Here is a 15,982-nt window from a genome sequence, read left to right as displayed (position 1 = left end):
CAATGTTAAGTGCCCTGCTGGGAACAGTGGCTCACACCTGTAATCCCAGAGATTTGGAAGGCTGAGGCGGGGAAGATGGTTTGAGGTGAGGAATTCAAGACCAGACTGGACAACATAGCAAGACCTAGTATCTACAAAAACTTTTAAAAATTAGGCCAGGCATGGTGGCTCATGCCTGTAATCCCAGAGGAGGCTGAGGTAGGTGGATCACCTGAGGTCAGGAGTTCGAGACCAGCCTCGCCAACATGGCGAAACCCTGTCTCTACTAAAAAATACAAAAACTAGTTGGGTGTGGGGGCAGGTGCCTGTAATCCCAGCTACTCTGGAGGCTGAGGCAGGAGAATTGTTCGAACCCAGGAGGCGGAGGTTGCAGTGAGCCGAGATCGCGCCACTGCACTCCAGCCTGGGCAACAGAGTAAGACTCTGTCTCAAAAAAAAAAAAAAAAAAAGAGCCAGGCGTGGTGGCTCATGCCTGTAATCCCAGCACTTTGGGAGGCCGAAGCGGGTGGATCACAAGGTCAGGAGATCGAGACCATCCTGGCCAACATGGTGAAACCCCGTCTCTACTCAAAGTACAAAAATTAGCTGGGCGTTGTGGTGTGCACCTGTAGTCCCAGCTACTTGAGAGGCTGAGGCAGGAAAATCATTTGAACCCAGGAGGCGGAGATTGCAGTGAGCCGAGATCGCGCCACTGCGCTCCAGCCTGGGCAACAGAGTGAGATTCCGTCTCAAAAAAAAAAAAAAAAAAAAAAAAAAAATTAGCAGGGCATGGTGGTATGTACCTGTAGCCCTACCTACTTGAGAGAGGGAGGATCACTTGAGCCCAGGAGTTCAAGGTTACACTTCAGCCTGGGTGACAGAGTGAGATGTTCTCTTAAAAATAATTTTTTAAAAAACAAGTTCCCTTATTAAATGTACTTGAACCACAAAATATATTTCTCCTTCATAGAACTGGTCATTATTGTACAGTTGGCCCTTGAGCAACATGGGGGCTAGGAGCGTCAACCCCCTGTACAGTCAAAAATCCATGCAGAACTTTTGACTCCTCTCAAATTCAACTGCCAACAGCCTACTGTTGACCAGAAGCCTTACTGATAACATACATGGTTGATTAACACCTATTTGTATATGTATTATACACTATATTCTTACAATAAAGCTAGAGAAAATATTAAGAAAATCATAAGAGAAAATACCTTTACAGTACTGTACTGTTATATATTGATGCCATAGGTTTATACTGTCTGTTTACAAGATGAATCATCTGAAATGACAGGCAGCTGCAGCTGCCAACTTCAATCTAAGCTACACATCCAGCAACGCAACTTTTGCTTGTAATGTCACGACTTTTCTCTGCTTCTTGAAAGTACTTCCAACATCACTAGTGGCACTTTGTATGGGTCCTACAGTGTTATTCAAGGTTTATGGCATTGCACTAAACATGATGAAAAACACATAAGAACTGCAGTAGATCACTTGTTATTGCAATAAGCAATTTACTGGAGAGAGAAACCGTTCACATGCAGACGATTTAGTACACACAGCGTTTTCAGTGGATACTTAAAATACTTGAGCTCCTCGCAATAGCAACAGGAGGTGGTCACAAAATTATCACAGTAGTACAGTGTGTACTACAGTTAATTTCATGCAGTTATGATTTAATACTGCATCTTCACATTTTACATTTCTCTCAATTGCAAATGGTACCATGTATGATCTGTGTTTGTGTAAGTTTTGATAAATTTTAACTTTTTATAATAGATTTGCATATATTTTATGGTAGTAAATGATAAAGACCAGTATCTACAGATATTTTATGTATTCATGACATACCTAAATTTAAAACTTCTTTTCATTATTTCTAGGCTACATGGTTTGTCTGCAGGTTTTTTTCAAATTGTTGCAAATCTCCAAAAATTTTCCAATAAATTTATTGAAAAGAATCGGTGCATAAGTGGGCCCAGACAGTTCAAATCTGTGTTGTTTAAGGGTCAACTATAATTAATTAGACAGTTATGAAATTCTTTTGCTAATATCCATCTTCCCTATAAGGATGTAAGCTCCATTAGAGTGGGAACTGTATCTATTTTGCTATTTTATTCCAGCATGCAGTAGAAAATGTGACACATAGCAGCAATCAATCAAATCAATCAATCAATGTTGAATGAATGAATCATTAATTTGCCACCTGACCTTCCTTCAGCACGTTTGTCTTTCTTAGGCTTAGGTCTCCATCTGGAAATGGAGATGACAAATACAGCTACTTTCAAGGTTGCTTCAAGGTACATAAAGTAATATGTGTGAGAGCATTCTAGGAACTCTAAAGCAATACACAAATGTAAGAAAATAAATGGAAAGATGCCCCAGGTGCACAGGACTGGGGCAAAGGCTGGCCCAATGGCCAAGTCCTCTGGCTCGTTTTGTTGGTCCTCTAAGAATGGTCTTTACCGTTTCAAAGGGTTGTAAAAAACAAAAAACAAGGAAGACTATGCCCCAGAGACCACGTGTGGCCTGCAAAGTCCGAAATATTTACTCTCTGGCCCTTTACAGAAAATGTTTGCAGACCCCTGGCCTACAGAAGTGCCTGGGCTTAAGTAAACATGTTAATAGTGAATGAATAATTATTACTTTGCAAATATATCCATATTTTGGTATTTTGATAACTGACAAGCAGTGCCATCATCTGACTGCCTGTCTTCATTCAGTAAAGCAAGTAATCAGTGTAAAAATACCTCCCCCCTCCCCAGGCTAATATGTTTACTTTATATTTAAAAAAAATACAAGGAGTCTATAAATATTTTCATTTCCTTCGATTATATCAAGAACGGTTTTTGAAACAGAGAAGGCATGGATGGCTGGGAAATGGTGTGGGGATGGAGAGCTGGAGACCACGTGAACCGTGTCCACTGGAAGGGTGGCTGCTATCATTGTGCATGCGGTTGTCATGTGGAAGTCCAAGTCTAAAGAAACCTATTCACTGTCTGCTGTGAAATACTGAGATTATTTTCTCCCCAGGGAATCCATTATCACAGAGAAATGAGAAATGGCACTCGGATAAAAAATAATAAGAGGCTGTGCTTATTGCCAAAAAAAAAAAAAAAAAATCCCCAATACTGCACAAAAAGAAAAGGATTTTGGAGTCAAAAGATCAAGATTCAAGACTGAACTCTACCACTTATTCCATCTGTCACTTTGAGCAAACCTATCAGCCTCTCTGAGCCGAATTTCTTCATCTAGAAAAAGAGAATAATAATCATTGATGACATTTAGTGGGTGGCCTTTATGAGCCATGCGCTTTGCTATATTATATTTGATCTTTCTATTAAAATGCAAAGGAGATATGATTAGTGCCAACATATAGGTGAAGAAACAGTCACTCAGAGAACTTAAGTGACTTGCTCAAAGTAACGCCACTAGAAAGAAGCGAAGGTTTTGTTTGTAGTCAAGTTCTGACTCTAGCAATGCTATTAGTGCAACCTCTGATAAGATGTTTAACCTCTTTAGACCTACTATGTGCTTTACCTTACAAAAAACATATAAAACCTAATTTCTAGGAGAGATGATTTGAAATTCCTCCATATTACAATATTACCAACTTACACCTTAAAGGAAAGTGGCTTTCCTCCATTCTTCCATGTTAAATCTAATTCTGTGTCTTCAGAGAATAACAAAAAGAGGATGTACTCTCCTCTTTGTATATAATAAGAACAACCTAAATTAAGGAAGCATAAATACATAAAATAAAATATTAGATTTTGAGCATGTCACGAGTAGCATAATGATGATGAATTCTACTTATTCCACAGCAATTCCCCTTCTGGGTGTAAACCAAACACATTCAATACATGGGTGGCACATGAGTTGATCATGAAACCTTGATTACCTTTGCTTCATTGTCTCATGTACTCTCCCATGCTGGACACACTGTTTCTCCAATTCTTCATTTCTTCTCTGTAACTTTCCCAACTTATCATATGTATACCTTTTTTCTTGACTGAGTTGAGCTATTTCAGATCTAGAGAGGTGAAAACACAAAAATAATAGATGTTAAAGGTTCTTATTACTAGGGCATATTGTTATTACATAACCTTAACATTATCTTAAACTCCATACTTAAACATAATAGTATAATGAAAACTACATCCTTTGCAAAAGAAAATATTTCAGAAATGGCAAGATACATTGTAGAGACTCGCGTGTTAGACAGAAAAAGGAATAACAACTTACTCTAATAGAAATGGCTTTCCTAAGGAATAAGACAAAAATGATAATGATCAAATCTCTCTTTTAAAAGACTATCGTTCATTTAACAAATACTTACTGAGTACTTGTTATAGGCCAAACACTATGCTGTCAAAGAAGAAACTCTAGGCCTAATTTCTATAACAGAGTTTCTTTTAATTAACATAACCAGTTTAATGGCACACGGTTAAAATAAAAATAGTTCTTTAGTGGCTAATTTTATGTGTCAACTTTGTTGGGCCGTGGTGCCCAGACATTTGGCCATACATTATTCTGGACATTTCTGTGAGGGTGTTTTTAAGATGACATTAACATTTAAATTTGTAGACTTTGAGAAAAGCAGATTGTCCTCCATGTAGGCAGGCTTTATCCAATCCACTGAAGGTCTTAATAGAAAAAAGATTGACCTCCCCTGAGCAAAATGGCAATATCCTGTTTTTCATGTCTTAGATGACAATCCAAGTCTCAAAATTTGAAGAGCAGAAAGATGTTTATCCAAGAAAAATTATATTCCTTTCCTTGTATTAAGCAAACTCTAAATTACTGCCTACTGCCACCATCTCCTCACGCCCTAATGCCTAATCAGTTAGAATGGAGAGTTTAAAACTCTTGTATATTATGAGTCGTTTTCAGGTTAATGATTGGTTTGTTTTCTGAAGACTCCTGACATAAAATTAATTCCCTTCAAAGAAAGAATTCTTCCAGTAGGCAAGATAGCCTTTTCTTCCTTGTCAGGAAAGGATTTGGATTTGCTAAGGGAAATCTTGCTTTACAAATTGTTCATCCCAAGGACCAGGCTGCTCACGTGTATGGAGCAAAAACTCTTGCTGTAGGACAAAAACCAAACACCGCATGTTCTCACTCATAGGTGGGAATTGAACAATGAGAACACATGGACGCAGGAAGGGGAACGTCACACTCTGGGGACTGTTGTGGGGTGGGGGGAGGGGGGAGGGATAGCATTAGTAGATATACCTAATGCTAAATGACGAGTTAATGGGTGCAGCACACCAACATGGCACATGTATACATATGTAACAAACCTGCACATTGTGCACGTGTACCCTAAAACCTAAAGTATAATAATAATAAAAAAAAAAAATTAAAAAAAAAAACTCTTGCTTTTAGTTCACCTCATTCTTCAATTTTTTTTTCATCTTGGTTCAAATGTCATCCCAAAGGAAGCTTGCCCTGATTAATACCTTGCAGTTCTCAATATGTCAGCACGTTTTTTGAAGCTACCTCTAGCCTTTATGCATACATTAGCTTATAATTTATTCTTTTAAATTGTGCTCTGTGCCTTGTCTTTCCTACCAGGTTCTGTATGAGAGCATGGATTATCTCATTTTCAAGTTCAGATCAAGTGCTCAATCTACATTTGCTTCTCCTAATAAGAATCTACCCTATTTGAAATAGTCCAAAAGGAGTTAATAATGACTTAGGTTTCTCCTTTCAGAATCACATACAACACAAAAGAATTTAGAGGCAGTTATAATACATTTTTGATCTGGTATCCCTCCCAAGATTAGTATCTCCATCATACCATGCACTAAAATAAATTTCAAAAGAAGAAAAAAAATCCTTAAACCAGATTAGAAAAAAATGCAGAACATTGATCTTTTCTCAGGCACTTTCCAAGCAAAAGGCACTTTTAAAAAGAAAAATCACAAAGAAAAAAATAGATTTTACAATATAAAAATACAAAACTTTTATGCATAAAAAAATCATATGTTTAAAATATATCATAGGTTTGTGTGAGAGTATTCACTGTAGCACTGTTTCTAGAAACAACCTTTCTTTGCAATCCATAACCTGGAAACTTAACCAAGAAATCTGTCCAAACAGGAGCTTGGCTATGTTACTTACTATTCTGATAATGTGGCTATTTATAAGTGATATTTATTGATCTAAAACTGTGACATATTGGTAAAAAAAGAGAAAACATTAAAAGTCAGCATGTATAATGTGATTTCATTTTATAATTTAGAAAAATATTTTGACATGCATACCAACTATTAATATTGGTTATTTCTGGATGGTAGGGTCAGGAATGTTTTCTTTGTTCTTTCTTCATCCTTTTCCATACTTTCTAAATTTTTAAAATAGATATGTATTTTATTTTTTAAAATAAATTCATTCTGATTTTGAAAAAAATCATAATAAAACAAAATGTAGATGTCACTGGTGAGGAAGGTTGTGTGTGGAAGGAACAGGGAATATATGGGAGTTCTGTACTTTCTGTCCAGTTTTGCTGTGAACCTAAAACTGCTCTAAAAAATAAAGTTTATTAATGAAAATCAATGTAGACAACAGGAAATTATTTACAAAAATAAGACAAATAAACATTAAAAGCATCATTTAATGAAACACTAACTGCACTCTCCATCAAAATTCCAATTATAAAGTATAAGAATATTTAAAATCTCTACGGAAGAAACACAAATGATCAATAACATTTATAACATATTCAATTTCACTATTATTCAAAAAATAGCACAACAAAACCAGATACTACCACCAAATATTTACTTCACGCCACCCGTATAACAAACAGTGAAATCCATCCTTTACATTCATGATCTCAATTAATCCTATAAGGTACTTGTAAGGGTTTATTTTCTTTTCTCTGTGAGGTAAATATGAAGTTGAATGATTTGCCTAAGGTCATCCAAGTAGCCAAGCCCAGATACTACTTAGTCCCCCTCTAAAGGGATGGTTCCACCCACTGTGCAATATTGCCTCTCATTCTTTTTTAAAAAATCTCACTTCTTTGTAATGTTATTTAATAATATGGCTACATATACAGTGATTAGAAGTTAGTGTAGTACTTAAGCAAGGTAAAACACATTAATACCCTTAAGAGGATTCATCGTCTTGGACCATCGATTAAGGAAACAATCAAAAATTTAGATTTAGGTACAAAGTTTTTGTTGTATTATTATTCAAAGTGGTTAAAAATTGGAAGCATCTTAAAAGCCTAATAATTCTTATACATGAAAATCATTTAATAAGGTTTTGTTTTCAGAGTATTTACTGATACACAAAAATGTTCATTAGATATCAAATGAAAAAGCAGATGCAAAACTGTATATACGGTATAATCTCAATCACACTATAAATGTACACAGACATACACATGAAAAATGACTGAAGGGAAATATATGAGAGGTAAGAATAGTTATCTCCGGATGGTAGTGGCACAGGAAATTTTCCTTAATTTTTCTTTGCATTTTCCAAATTCCCTGCATTGAGGATGTCTTACATAATCCCTAAAATATAAATGTTGTTTATAAGGTACATATCACTATCAAGTGTGTATTACAACAATCTTTTTTTTCTGCTTCGCACATTTTTGTTTTTTTCTCTATTTATAATTGTAATTTGACTACCAACTTCCATTTTTCAATAAAAATTTGACATATATGCCTGCACATCATCCTTTTTCTGTCTGGAGCTCATGATACATTCCTAGAACTAGTAGTTTGCAAAGCTCAAAGAGTAAACTTACAAGTTTTCTGTCAGTTCGGAGATACATTTCTGGCATGATTATCCTGTGTCATATAAAAGGATAATTGACTCTAATCCATTTTCATAGAAAATTTAGGCAATTTCTGGCTTTACAGAAGCATGAACTTTCCCCTGTATTTTTATATACCAGTTATGTTGTATAACTGCATTTGCATGAAATATATTTTACTACTATAATTCGGATTAAAATGATAATTGCTTTCAAAGGGAAATACAGTATCTTAATTTTTTATTCTTTTAGGTTCTAGTTTGACTTTTGTTAACAATTAGCAGAGGCCAATATCAGTCTCCTCTTGTAGAAAATATAATTTTTATAGTATCCCAACCTAACATCATCTAAACATGCAAAGGAAAAAAAAACAGTTCAACCGGGTGTGTGTTCTTCACCTCAATTAAACTCACACAGTTGGATACCTACTGTTGCCAAAACAGTAATATAATTTATACATTATAGTCCACACAGTAAAACTACACTAAAAGTCATTTAACAATATTTATAACACCATAAAGTATAGTGTTAAAATATATGAACTGCAATATGTACCAAAATTATAAAATTTGTTTCTCATCATCAGTGATTAAAACCAGGATCATTGCTCTAGCCTCAATACTCACAACCCTGGTGACAGATTAGAATTCAAATCTTAATGATCAATTTACAATTAACAAGATAGAAGTGAAACAAATTAAACCAACCATTATACATAACGAGACCCCATGGACTCCCATTGTTCCTCTTAATTACAAAACACAAATCACAAATACACAATGGGCAGTGTTAGACATCAGTCCACAAACCTCACAACCCAGAAAGTGACAATGACAGAAAAGAAAGAAGCAAAACCACATAGACCCTGGTTCTACGCTCTATCCTGTTCTTTTCAACGTACAAGTGGTGGAAGCTAAAACCTAGCGCACACTTCCTTCCACTCTGTGGCTGGCAGAGGCTCACTCCTTGCCAGCACCCAATCCTTCCCAGCTCTCCCAGGCCAGGTGTTAGATAGCACTGCAAACCACACTGCAACGTTTTACTGCTGATTCATCTAAGTGCGTGGGGAGAGCGAACACTTCCTTCACTTTGATAAAGAAAAATCACAGTTGTACCAAAGACATTTAAATAGCTCTGTTCACCTCCCTCAAAAAACAACCCCATAACTGTAATAGGCTCTCAGGGTACTGGGGAATACAGAAGGAAGGATAGCGAAAGTTTATGTGAGCTTCAACTAAAATCAGCCAGAATGTCTGCCTGGTGCCAATTAAAAGCAAAATGGAATTAATTCTCTTGCCTGATGGTCAAAAACAAGCTATATAAAATGCACAGAATCAGCAGTTCATTTTAAGTTTTAAAATGGGATGTGCCATTCACAAACCCCGGGGTTACAGACACCACTACGTGCAGTGTGGAGTACACACAGTGCGCAAACTACTGTGCTAATCACTATGGAGGCTTCCAGAAAACAGAAGCAGTCATCACTGCCATAATGTGACTTACAGTCTACTTGGGGAGAAAACACATGCAACAGACACACACACGGAGGTACCATTTCAAAACATTTTCACAGAGCAACAGAGCAGCCTAGCATGAAGCTGGGGCAGAGAGTAAGTGTGTACGTGCACGCCGAGCCCATGCTGTCAGCTTTCCCGTCATTCTGCATGGGCTTCAGTCAAATGACTAGATCTGTGAGTTTAAAATCTTGTTTTAAATGGTAGGAATCTATTTGTTTAGTTGGTATTTTGAAAAACAAGACTCAATGTTGCTAGTGACAGAGGAGGGAAAAATATGTCTTAATTATTGCTCAATACAAAATAAATACACTTACTTTCAAGAAGAATTTTACTGTAATACTCTGAGGAAAAGCTGGACCAAAATTACCATACGGATTGCATAAGTATAAATTTGGAGACTGAGTTTCCACAATGACAAAACTTTAGAAACTCCAAGATTTTCCTTACCTCAAAGCACAGGGAAAATTATTTATCCCAATAGTTTGGCATGGGATATGCAGAGGCATACTCCCGGAGGGCTTCTTCAGGGTTTACTACATTAACAACTTGTACTTTAAAAGAAGCAGTTTAAGCCCCTCAAGTTTTATAGATGGTTTCAAAGCAGAAGGTAACATCAAAATGGAATGTAAAATTTAACATGAATGAGTTACTGAAAATGTCATAGTAGGAAGCCAGGGAGAAATGAAACTGGAACTAAAAGAAATTAAGAGCAAACAACCCTAAAATCACAATTTGTCCTATTCACTACTTTCTTGTGAGGCGCACAAAATGCACTTTTCATAAGTTTTAGGGGCGCTTGAGAGTTTTAAAAATAGTAAGTAACAATTTATCAAGTGTTTACTACTTGCCAGGCCTTGGTTGAGTCAAATTGTAAAGTTAGAGTAGGTGCCTGCTTTAATTCATCAGAGTTACAAAATACAACTAGATCCACATTTTCCTGATCTGGCTGTTTTAAAAAGGCTTTCATTGTGGCATAGACTTATGTCCGTCAGAAAATGACTGTCAGACTTTCCCTGGCAAAGACAATAGCTATGTAAAGTGATACCCAAATTACCAGTCAAGACCCTTAAAAATGCTACCAGTGAAAATAATAGCAGCTACTGTGTATTACTATGTGTCAGGCACTGTGCTAGGCACTTGATACGTGTATGTATGTGTATCTATATACATAATTCTAATTCCCATAACAATCCTGCAGTGTGGCTTTAGAAATGTTTTTACAGAAGCTGACGTTTGGGGAGATGGGGCCATGTACCCAAGGTTACAAAGCTCCAAGTGGGAGAGTGAGATTCAAACCTAGTTCCTCTGAATTGCCACGTGTTCTTTACTGCACACCACCAGCCATCAACAATGGAACAGACTGGCATCAGAAGTCAGATCAGGAGGTGCGAATAGCACCACACCTATTTGTTTCATTCATTCATTCATTTATTCATTAAGTGCCATCTATGTGTCAGATACAAAAGAATACATCCAATTTACAAAGTAGTGTTCAGGAGCTGGAGGAATGAGAAGCAGGAGGAGCAGTAGAGGTGCTGAGTTAGACCAGTACAGGCTAAGATGACAGATCTAGAGGAGGAAAAAGAGGGCCTAGGGGCACAGAGTAAGTTAACCGTTACGTGCCAAGGACGCTTACTTCTCCACGGAAATTTAAAGGTTAATTTTTCCTTCCCAAACTTTCTCATCATAACTACTGTGGCTTGAATTTTCTTTAGCAATAGATGTAAAATACTGTAATTACCGTAAGAAAGAACATATACTTTGGAACCAGAAATACCTGTGTTAGAACCCCAGCTCTCCCACTCACCAGTTATTTAAACAGTTTTGGTTTCCTTATCTGGAAGATAATAATTCCTGCCTCAAGTTGTGGTGAGAATTAAATAACATCTACCAAGCACCTTTTTGTCTCTTTTATAGAATAAATTTCCCTAATTAGGTCTCCTTGGAGAGCAAGATCAGTAATCATTCACAAACCAATTTTAGACCTAACACATTTATATAAAACCCATATTAATATCATTTTATCCCTAAATGATACAATCTGGTTTGTTTTCTTCTAACAAATTACTTTTGGATCTATGTGGTGCAAATCAAGTATTTCTGGTTAAGAATAGCTACTGTGGATATTTTATGGGTCTCTTTCATGACAAAATCATTTGGTTTTCTTGGTCAAATTTCCTTGAAATATCTGGTATTTTGGCATCTAGGTTTTCCCCTACCAAAATACAATCTTAGTATATGCTAGGAAGGTGTGCATGTCAGAGTACATTCTTGGTGGTTACAGGAGCCTCTGCCTTCCTGTGAGCAGGGAGAGTTGGATGCACGAGCCCTCTGATTTCCCAAAAGATTCAGGGATGGGGGTTCTATCAGCTAAGACAGCTTGTTGATGCAGGATTCCGAGATGGAGCTCAGAGTGATCAGATAAGCCCTGATCCTCCCAGAAATCCTCTCCGAATGAAACATCTAGGTCAGTAGTTTGTTTGCTGAGCCATATTTCCTGCTCTCAATAGATCTACGTGAGTTTCAGAAAAATGCAGAAGAGAAGACACACAGGCTATTTTTTCATTAAGTTATCATATAAAGTAATATTTGACATCTTATCAGTTATGTGAATATTGCCTTCTATGGTTCAATTTAAAGTGATTCTGTCCAATGTCATTCATTTACAAAAGAAGAAACTATAGTCCAAGTAGGTCAAATAAATTTGTCCAAGATTATTCAGTTACTGTCAGAGCTGAGATGAGGAGTCGGGCTTCTTGCAGTTTAGAATATAAAATAATTTATTCATTGAGATAATCTGACTAGAAAGTGTATAGAAAAAAGTCATTAAGATTCCAATCAATGGATTTATAAAAGAGTAGTATGCCTATAAAATGAATGATGGCTGTTCTATTAAAATATAACAATTTTAGGAGAAGGGAAGAATAGTTTTGGTTTATTTATTTCAAAGTACCATCTACTTTCATTTTTATATATACACATTTCATCTGTTATCATTTAACCTAAAGATAGCTTTTGTGTTCATGGTGAATTGTAACAATAGATTAAAATGTGTTAACCATACCAATGTAAGATTTTATAACTGCTTGATTTATCTGCATCTTTATGTTATTACCATATTGATCCTTATTTCCTGAAATTTCACAGTTTTCAATTCTAAACATTAAAACGTCAAATAATAGTACATACACATAGTCATGAAAAAACATAAAAGTGTATGGACAATTAAGAAAATGTCCATATGTAGAAAATATTTTCAAAGAAAACATCAGCAGATACCTAATTTTGACATTAGACTATAAAACAGTGTAAATGCTGTTTTTCAAGAAAAAATTAGAGTAATCACACACAGTGCTCTTGAAAGTATTCTATAACATCACCTACCTGGTTTTTTGAGAGATTTGTTCCAGTTTCTTGGCTAATGTACAGCATTCTTCCTTTAACTTTGTCAAAAATGTATTCTGGGAGGTCAGCAACAAATACTGCTCATTTTCTAGAAATAACAATAAACCCCCACCAACATAAGATGTTTATGGTTGTTGCTCTGCAGTGCTTCCATACATAGAGTGGTAAAGTGCTTAGATCCTACACATTTCCAATAAGCCACTAGATCACCTTCAATGTCCTAAGTCAAAGGACTTATCATCTGGAAAGACACTCAATCTTGGGAGTCATTTATTTTCAACATAATTATACACCAGAAACATTTTTCATCATACCAGCTTGGTGTAACATTTTAACATGTTAATAAAGTGTCAAATACCTCAAGTGGAAGCATAGATGCTTATATCTTTGCAATATGCAAGATATTATATTTTTATTTTGACAATTTTACTATAAACAGAGTGTCAAAAATTATCACAACCAGATAACTCAAAACTAAAATCATCGAGGAATTCTCTTCTACATTGTAATTCATGCTTTGTTTCGTATTTGCACACATGGTTTACTACCACCACCACCCCCAATCTTGCATACACTTCTCTAATTATGAAGGTAAAAATGTGTATTTTCTTTAGAATTTTAATTTCATTGTCAACAGCATGAGCTTCAATGGAGATCTGGTCAAAGAAATGGAAAACAGTGTGATTTTGTGTATATGTGTACAAGACAAAAGGAAGTGTTCTTAAGGTGGTTTTAACAGTTAAATACACTCTAATCTAGTGCTTAGATTCCGCCCAAGACTCTGATCACGAGGATCATGCAAGCAGTGGGGGCAAAAACAATAATGTATCCTACAATTTCCTCTTTTTGTTTTTAGTGGAAAAACATCTACTAAACCTGGCGAATTTTCATTTCTTCTGGCCAAATGCTGTTAGAAGAAAATCTCTACTGAAAGTGCTAGAGGGAATTATGTGAGTCGATATGACATTTGCCTCTTCATAAGTAAATAGATTATTTAATGACTTGCATGTTAGTAATTTTTCACCCATAGGATAAGAAATAATTTTTCACTGTGTCATCAAATACAATATATGAATACATTAAATCATATGAAAATTACCTCCAAGCATAAGTTTTAAGAGTCCTTTATTTCTTTTCAATTTTAGCCAATGATTGGCAAAAAGTATATAGCATACAAATCAAAATAAATCAAGGCACTAAAATTAAGCAACATTTTTCTGGAAGAGACAGGATCAATTAAACTTTTGTTTTAATAGTACAATCAGTGTGGAGTATGTGGTGTTGAATTATAATGACTGACACTGTCTTGTTTTGACTAACACTGTCTGTGAACACACAACTCAAAAGTGAAAGAAACTACATAATGCTCTGACTGAACAAATCAAACTGTCTATTTTCAAAGTGCATTTTACTTTCAAATTAAAGGTAAAGAGTTACTGGCCAACTCAGTCTGCAGAATAGTGCCAATGTGATGAAAGATGGCAATTTTTAGCCAAGCTGCCAGCTGTGGTCAATGCCTTGTATTAGTGAATTTTAACAGCAGTTGTGAGAACTTGAAGAATGCAAAGGATTAAACATCACTCTAGATTGGGTTGGGGGAGGTGGGGAAATCATACAAATGCTAAAAATGTTCGAAGCTGCAAAGATTAAATAAAGGAACATATCAATTTGGAGCCACTGAATTACATCCAGCTGCGACAGTGAATTAAGAACCGATTAATGGCTAAAGCTTTTCTCCAGTTTGGATGCTGAAGCAAACTCATTAGGCTTTTAGAGTAGCTATAATGTGTGTACTGTGGGAACTGTTCAATGCTATTCAGGAGACTCTAACTGTAAGCTCAGAGCATTTCCCGCAGAGCTTCTGATGCTATTTTCTTTATATAACATGTGTGCCTGAAAACCCAGCCAAAAACAAGCCCTTTGTTTTTCTACTTTGTTGTGGTCTCTCTCAGCTTTACGTTTCTTGAACACAGGTAAATAAACTCATAATCCAGATGGTGCAACAGATGTGAGAGCAGCACTCTGAAATCAACAGACAGTGGGCAATACTTTCCATTTTCTCTTTTAAACGCTAACTAATATGTAATTCGGAATCTCCGGTGTAGTTAGCATCTGCTCCCTTCGGCCAGCCAAAGGTTACAGGTGTTCCTGATGTCATTTCACAGTAAGGCGTGGGCCTGGCTTGCGAGCGAGTGCCCAGGCTCTAATCTTTCCCTACCACCTACCAGTTTTGTCATGCTGGGCCTCCATTTGCTGTATCTTCTGTGTCAGCTCCTGCTCTCTTTGCTGGGCCTGAAGGGCTTGGGCCTTTGCTTCCTTGCTAAAGCTCTGCTGAATGCTATCTTTTTCCTGTCTGCAAAACAGAGAGGAGACATACAGAAATTTAATCTGCAGATGCACAAACCCCCATCATGTCCCCTATAGACCAGAGAGAGCTGATACGTAGTAAATTGTTAAGCATAAGAAGACAAGGACCTTTCTATTGACCCTCCCTCACTTTAGGGGGAAGATCCAAACAACCTTCCATACAATGTTAAATACGTGCCATGAGTCCAAATGGACTAAAGTGTGCAGTGTCAAAACATCATAACAACTAAATAATGGTATTTCATAACTTTAAAACACAAACCTTTTTTCTCTAACATCCTTAATGTTTTACACTACCAATGAATGTTTCATCTTCCGAGTGGTCAATGTTTCCTAGACGTACGGGAACTCTAGGAACACAACTTATATTCTGAAAACTGAGCCTTGTAGACCACTTCCGTTTTCACTCTAAAGTTAAAATGGAATCTTAAATATAATGCAGGATCCTCTATGTAGAGGCGAGTAAGTGATACTGCAGTGCCACATGCATGTTTTCACTAAATATCTTCACACATCAGGCCATATAATGTGAATATGAATACAAATATGAATATGAATAACTTCCCCCAGCACTTCATAATAAAATCCCTCGTGGGTCATGTTGAAAGAAATTGCAGGATGAAAAGCTTCTGTAGTCAGACAACATCCCATCGTACTGTGATAGGACACTGACCTATCCCACTGGGTCAATAACCAAGCACAGTGGCTCCAAAGAGAGAAACTTCCTAAACAACTAGAACCTGGGGAATGCAAAGGACCTCAATGCCGGCAGCACTGTGGATACTGACAGTGTGTGTGTGCATGTACATGTGCACACACACACACACACACACATATTAGGATGGTTCTTCAAACTCTAAATAGGGGTAAGTGATATGAGGGTTTCCTTCAATTAACTGACTTAGTTATTTCTAACTCCTGATCTCCTTGTGGG

The 15,982-nt window shown here is 36.4% G+C and overlaps 1 protein-coding gene across 19 annotated transcripts in view; it reads right to left on the bottom strand.

The window, feature by feature from the left end:
• The window catches only part of SDCCAG8 (SHH signaling and ciliogenesis regulator SDCCAG8), a 257,776-nt gene that overhangs the window by 70,841 nt on the left and 170,953 nt on the right, over positions 1-15,982 (bottom strand). For 18 of the 19 annotated variants that reach the window (XM_055235059.2, XM_063613489.1, XM_063613499.1 and 15 more), the window contains 3 exons: positions 14,907-15,034; positions 12,661-12,769; positions 3,884-4,015 (listed from right to left, as the gene is read on the bottom strand). In XM_055235059.2, the coding sequence (XP_055091034.2) occupies positions 3,884-4,015; positions 12,661-12,769; positions 14,907-15,034 (369 nt within the window). The remainder of the gene's footprint in view (positions 1-3,883; positions 4,016-12,660; positions 12,770-14,906; positions 15,035-15,982) is intronic. The other variant, XM_063613496.1, reaches the window with a different exon arrangement.

The sequence above is a fragment of the Symphalangus syndactylus genome, chromosome 19, assembly GCF_028878055.3.
Source record: "Symphalangus syndactylus isolate Jambi chromosome 19, NHGRI_mSymSyn1-v2.1_pri, whole genome shotgun sequence".
In the NCBI taxonomy this organism is placed as follows: Eukaryota; Metazoa; Chordata; class Mammalia; order Primates; family Hylobatidae; genus Symphalangus; species Symphalangus syndactylus.
The sequence above is the reverse complement of the archived record's forward strand: the minus strand, read 5'-3'. Positions and strand labels throughout refer to the sequence as shown.